The 6,335-nt window shown below is 53.4% G+C and overlaps 2 protein-coding genes across 2 annotated transcripts; one reads left to right on the forward strand and one right to left on the reverse strand.

Annotated features, from left to right (window-relative positions):
* Positions 1-1,088: 1,088 nt before the first annotated feature.
* J7T54_005868 (uncharacterized protein) lies at positions 1,089-2,755 on the reverse strand (the record flags this gene model as incomplete). The annotated part of the gene is made up of 3 exons (XM_051510692.1): positions 1,089-1,254; positions 1,375-2,304; positions 2,412-2,755. The coding sequence occupies 3 exons, from the start codon at positions 2,753-2,755 to the stop codon at positions 1,089-1,091; spliced, it is 1,440 nt and encodes a 479-aa protein (XP_051358432.1).
* Positions 2,756-4,671: 1,916 nt separating this feature from the next.
* J7T54_005869 (uncharacterized protein) lies at positions 4,672-5,420 on the forward strand (the record flags this gene model as incomplete). Its single annotated transcript, XM_051510693.1, has 2 exons — positions 4,672-4,832; positions 4,898-5,420. 2 exons carry the CDS (start codon positions 4,672-4,674, stop codon positions 5,418-5,420), a joined length of 684 nt encoding a protein of 227 aa, XP_051358433.1.
* Positions 5,421-6,335: the final 915 nt, after the last annotated feature.

Raw genomic sequence — 6,335 nt, forward strand, 5'->3', positions numbered from 1 at the left:
CACGGCGACGTTTGTGGCGACGAATGCAGGTTCAATGCTCAGCACCTCGTCGCCCGGCCGGATCGCGAGGAGGATGAGGACAACCCGGCAATTCATCATGGACTCATTGCTAGCGGCAACCACTTGATGAAGGATGCGCATATACGCGACACGCTTGCTAAAAAAAAGTGGTGTCCTCTGCTTCGAGATGAAGGCGGCCGGTCTCATGAACCATTTTCCGTGTCTTATGATCCGTGGTATTCGCGACTACTCAGACTCGCACAAGCATAAACAGTGGCAGGGGTACGCGGCCATGGGTGCGGCTACGTATGCAAGGGACCTGCTACAGCAGATCCCGACAAGCAAGATCGAGGCAGAGAAGAGTATCCCACAGCCAGTCTCGGATAAGTCTTGGCAGACTTTTTACTTGTGTCATTCTGAACTCTATGTTGATGTCGTGAGCAAACAAGGAAACCCATCAACATCTCGAGAAAATCGGCCAAACTCTATCCCATGAGGCAGAGGAACGAGACCTAAGGTACGAAAACGACAAACATACCCAGTGTCATCAATCCTTCGAGACGTCAACCTACGAGAAGTTCAAGAACTTCAATCCGAACCGGGTCCCAGGCACCTACAAGTAGGTGCTAGCGCACGAGCAGTACGTGAAATAGCAACAGAGTGATCATAACGACCTGCTATGGGTCTCAGCGGACCCTGGCTGTGGTAAGTCAGTACTGGCAAAGTGTCTAGTCGACGAAAAAGCTCCCGAAGCAGGCCCATACCGTCTGCCACTTCTTCTTCAAGGACAATGCGGAGCAGAACAGCCTCGGAACGGCGTTGTGCGCAGTCCTCCACCAGGTGTTCACCTACAGGCGTGACCTCCTACACCACGCCGTCTCTTCTTTTGAAAGAAATACTAAGAATCTCCGTCACCAACTAGACGAACTATGGCGGATCTTACTGCGGCGGGCGCAGACGAATCGTCTGGACAACATGAAGTCATCTGTGTCCTGGACGCCCTGGATGAATGTCGGGAAGATGATCGGCTCAAATTGATCGGGTTTTTAATGCGGTTTTACCGCCAGTACAGGTCCGCGGGAGGAAAATCATAGCTCAAGTTCCTTGCCACAAGTAGGCCGTACCGAGAAATCGTATTCAAATTCCACGAGCCGCTTCAGGATCTTCCATCGATTCACCTCGCAGGCGAGTAGAAGAACACGGATGTTGTCAAAGAGATCAATCTGGTGATTGAAGGGCTTGGTGCGATCTCCACTGGGCGTCGGGTGTCATCTTGCCATCTGTTGGTCTCGAAGGTTCACATTGGCCATGCAGTGACACCGATTGCAGCATGAAGAGGATAGCTAATCTACTCCGGGGGCTGAGTGTACCTACACGTCAATTCTTGTGCACACTCCATACTCGCGAAGCATCTGTCCAACCATGACCATGCCACCAACAGCTGGGGCGCCAAGACAAATCACCTGAACCAGTGCCGCCCAAAGAACAAGCCAAGATTCATCATCAATATAATACTTGGCCAGTTCAGCTTGGATCCAATACACTGCGCCAACCACCTGCCACGACATCATGAAGCCTCTTTGCGTGTGGGTGCTGTTTCCCGATCTAAAACCGGAAAGCCCTCCGAAGATACTGAATGGCACGAAAGATGCCCCGATGAGGAGCAATTTCCCCAAGCTGGTGCGGGGAATAGAGAGGCGATAAAGATAGATTTTCCTCGTCGATGCTGGGGGATTGTTGCGTCCGGTACCCAACTCTTCATCAGTAGCGCCGGTGTCAATCGTGGCGACGGCTCCCTCAAAGATACCGCCTTGGGCGATAGCAGATTCGACGTCAGGGCTAAGAGCCAGATACATCGCTGGATACTCGGGCGAGACTAGCGCTGCTAGGAGGTTCAACGTCGACATAAATACGTATGGGACAATAGAAAGCCCAAACGCCGCATAGCCGTAGCGCTCGATCTGGTCACCCCGTGACTGGTACAAGGTGACGGATCCAGAAACGATCTGAATCAAGCCAACGAGACCTTTGGCGATGTTGAAGTTGGAGCCAATCCTAACACCTCCGTTTGAAAACCACCCCTTGTCCATATCACGAGGCGGCACAGCCCTCTCAAATCCCGACAAGACTTTGATCGGAGTGCCGGCTGGCAGCTGCAAAAGCTCAAATCCCTTGGGTAAGACGCATGATCCATGCAGAACTCGTCGTTTCATGGGCGCAATGAGCAGCGCGGCATAGTCGCCGGTGTACCATTTGAAGATGTCTCGAGTCCAGCTTTCTTCGGGGATCATGGGAGAAAAATAACTGCCCCATTGCTTAGTTGGGTGCGTAGTGAGTGCTGCCGCTCCCATGGGCACGTGATTCAAGCGTCTTTGTGCAATTGGTAGTGACGGAGGAAGTTAGGAACTCACCCGTCGTCGCGCGCGCCCTCCTGTACCACAGTCCTGACAACAGTGCACAGCGCACCGGCGTTCAAGGCTTCCTGGACGTCGTTCCCTCGCCTCCACCAGAATGGCTTCCGCTCGAGCACCCGGATGGCGCGAACAACACCGGCGGATGGGCACACGAGCGCCGCGAACGCAGCGAAGACGAGCCACGATGTCGCCTCGCCAGGCTCTGCTGGTACCGTCAAGACATGGAGCAGATAGTTTGTGGCGAAGAACTCGGTAAAGGTTTTCCAATCGGGTGGCACACAGTAGAGGTCCGGCTGGCCGTGGTTTGTCGTCCCGTTGGGTACTTGGATCGTGAAGTTCATGGTGGCGAGGCTCGAAGACTGATCGGAGTGCAGCAAGTCTTGACGCTCTGAAACAAATTGGCGACTGGATGTGGCGATGTCTTGAGGAGAATAAGGATTGGGCCAAGACGCGACGAAGCGAAGAAATGCCCGCCGGCGTCTCTATGAGAGTTGGACACCGAGGGACTACATCCATAGTTATAGTGTATAGCTAGCGCTGGAAATGAAAACGAGGACGCCCTGGGTGGTGGGTGGTGGGTGGTGGGTGAGACATTGTCCAGCACAGTCGCACAGCCACCCTGTCTGCCTCGACTGCCTTGTATGCTTCGTCACTTTTTGTTGCCCTGCAGCAGTCTGCGAACCTTTGGTGATAGCGAAGGAGGTGCCTTACTTCAAGAGCTGAAAGAAAATCATAGAAAATAATAGAAAACACAAGGCAAACCCCGTCGGGACCCTGTCGGGAAGACAACCCTCGAGTTTTGGCATATTATATCCACACTGGCGTTTCGGGACATGCTCATGATGGATAAATTTTTGTATTGCCGCCTTGAACTGTATAGACTCGCGCTTCTCCATACATTCGGCCCATCTGCGTGCCTTTTTCCAACACAATCCATCGCACAGCGAGACTGCATCGCAGAAATCGTTCTTCAACGAGCTTTCCTCGGCCCATCCCGGACATAATTCCATCAGTTTGGCTTTATAGACCTTGCGTAGCTGTGTCGTCTCGTACGCCATCTTACATGTATGAATCCAGTAGTGTTGGTTCTTACCCTTGTCATCATCCAGGTAATGTGGTTGCGCTTATCCATTTATGCGGCAGCCTCAGCCTCCTCTGGTGTCTCGTCGCTCTATTATGAGTTTCGCTGTGGCTTATCTTCCCGAGGTTGGCTGTCAGGGAGCGTTGGCCAACTACTTAGCATCCAGAGTGGTAGTGCCGAAACGCATTCCCCAGTCGAGCACACCCGTGACTTCGCCTTGTTCGTGAACTAGAATGTTATTGAGATTGAGGTCATGGTGATAGAGAGCTGACGACTCCCAGCTGGTCAAGTCTGGAGGGAAAATCTAGGGAAGAAGAGCCAGGAGGGACTGAGTTACTGGCCAGGCAGGATGCCATCGGCATCTTCAATGTCATCTTCCCCCCTTGGACGACTCTAGAGCCAAGGTTTGATACCGTGCGATAATTGTGTAGTCAATATGGTAACATATTTTAGCCAGTCTTTGATGGCTCGAGCGAAAAGATTCCCTTGGAATGTCGTATCCAAGATGATTGCCCATGAAGAACTCATGTGACACCAGGCGCCCGGGCGCTGCTTCACAGGTAAGGTGACGCGCAAACATGTATGTAACATGAATAAAAGAGCGCCCGGCAGTATGAACCGGGTGGTCATTACTCGGCTGATGGTTGCCCCTGGACCTCACCTGGGGTTTGCTAACCACTTTATTCGAAGGCTATGTCGGATTACTTAGCTACATGTATTTATAACAATGACATGGAGCAGACCGACCAGCGGGTAGGCTCGAAAGGTTATGCTGCCGTGGGCGGTTAGCCCCGAAGCCCCAATCAATAGCGCGTCACGGGAAGGTCAAGTGTACGGCGGTCTAGACTCTAGACCAGGGTCTTTAGAGCTTCGAAAGACTCCCAGAAGCATCCGAATCCGAGCCTATAGCTTATAAATAGGCAGGGCATCAGGCCAGCATCTTTTTTGTATGGAAAACAAGGCACTTGAACACCTTCTCCACAACGTGTCATATCACACGGATACCTACCCAGGGGAACATGACATACATGTATCTTCTGAACTGATCTAATTCTTGTTTCTTCATCCTTCCTCACACAGTGACCTACCTCCTTCTGTCCGTCACCTTGAGAGACTGACCTTCCCTGTCGCACCGCTCTTAGACGCCAGCCGCGCTGACTGGCTCCTTCATGCCGAATGACCGGCCTGACGGCAACAACAGGGCCCTCGGGCGCCGTAGAAGATTGGGTCGACATTGGCCGCGGCGTGGCCTCCAGCTCCATGTTTGAGCTGAGCAGGACGGTGTTGGGGCTGGCGTATCAGGCATGCCGCAATGTGCCGAGGATCGCCCCCCCGAGGTGATAAGGGATGCCCTCTGGCGACTTGACGAGGTTTGGGACATTATCGAATCTTCGGGAGTCAGAGAGGGTCAGCTCCGGGGACCTTACGCGCGCGACCCCGACAAGTTCCGCCGCCTGCTGTTGGAAGTGGTCAAGGCCTGTGATGAGTTCTTGCGACTCATTGGACGGCATATCGACGCACCGCAGAGCACCAGCGCCACCCAGGACGCCACCAAATCCTACACCGCGCCATCCGAGTCTGCTGCCAGCCGACCAGCGCAAGGCGAGCCGACAGACTCACTGGCGTCCACCTTTGCGGACCTGGGCATCACCGGCCAACGGGCCTTTGCAAGGGTCGTGAGCTTCATCGAGTGGGATGTGCTGGGGTTTGACGCCCAGGCCTATGCAGCGGCGTCCCAGCGCCTCGACAGCGCCATTACGAAGCTCTGCAAGTTCCATCCCGGCTTCGACCTCGAGATTCGCAAGAGATCCGTCTTTGAGGCACGCATGTTGACGCTCAGCCCCCAGCTGAGGAGTGCCGTACAGGTTTTGACCGACATGGCCTTGCACAATGGCTGGGGCGAGGAGCCCAGAGATGCACCTTGAACGAGGTAAACAAGCGATCCAATAGTGTAACTTCTCACGCATGGGGCAAGACCAAAGGCCTTCCGCCCGGAGAGGGGTTGGAAAGATCTAAGGGGAGAGATCAGAGGGGAGCTGGACCGACTATATATTCCTTTTGAATGGATTTATTGCGCAAGCTACTCTCAAAGCTCTTTCTGCATCTTCATATGCTATCGTGACCATGTCCGACAATTGCGGTGGGATCATCAAAAGCCTCCCTGCTATTCCGCCAAGTGTTTGGGGCGAGTAGTCTTGCTGCACGTGCGATACATTCCACAGCTTGAATGATGAGTGTCAGGTGATGTTATTCATAGCAGGCTATTCGATCCCATCTGTGAAGGAATCACTGTCAACTCGCTTGTTAGAAGCACAACGTGTCCGTTTACGCCCATATTGTGATTCCTGCCGCAAGCGGAGGGCTCTCGTGGGCAGCCCACCCCCAGGGCCCTTGCTCCGTTTATCTAACGGTTCGTGATCAAAAGACAGCTCGTCTGCAGAGGATTCAGAATCACAGAAGGGTGACGCGTTGGATCCGTGGGTCGTGATCGTTGCGTGGCTGGTCAGTCCCACTGTCTCAGCAGCAGATCCTTCGCTCAAAAAGTCCAGTCCTAAGCCATCTTCCCGATGTAAGTTGGCATGGCTCTGACCATTTGTCCTGTCGTTGGCTCGTGATATGGCTTGATCCCTCTGTCGCTTGGCCCAGTGTATGGCCTTTCGATATGCAGTAGCACCTTTTCGAAACCCATCTGCGTCATCAGTCAAAGCCGCAGCTTTAATCTGCGTCAAGACGTATTCTGGTTGCGCTCCTGGCTTGGATGCCATGTTGCCTCCGCATACCCTAAACCGCTATCAATTGATGGTACTTGAGGCGCAGAATTCAAGTTACGTCTTAGACAT

The sequence above is a fragment of the Emericellopsis cladophorae genome (assembly GCF_022114955.1).
Source record: "Emericellopsis cladophorae strain MUM 19.33 chromosome Unknown NODE_181_length_6335_cov_112_858421, whole genome shotgun sequence".
In the NCBI taxonomy this organism is placed as follows: domain Eukaryota; kingdom Fungi; phylum Ascomycota; class Sordariomycetes; order Hypocreales; family Bionectriaceae; genus Emericellopsis; species Emericellopsis cladophorae.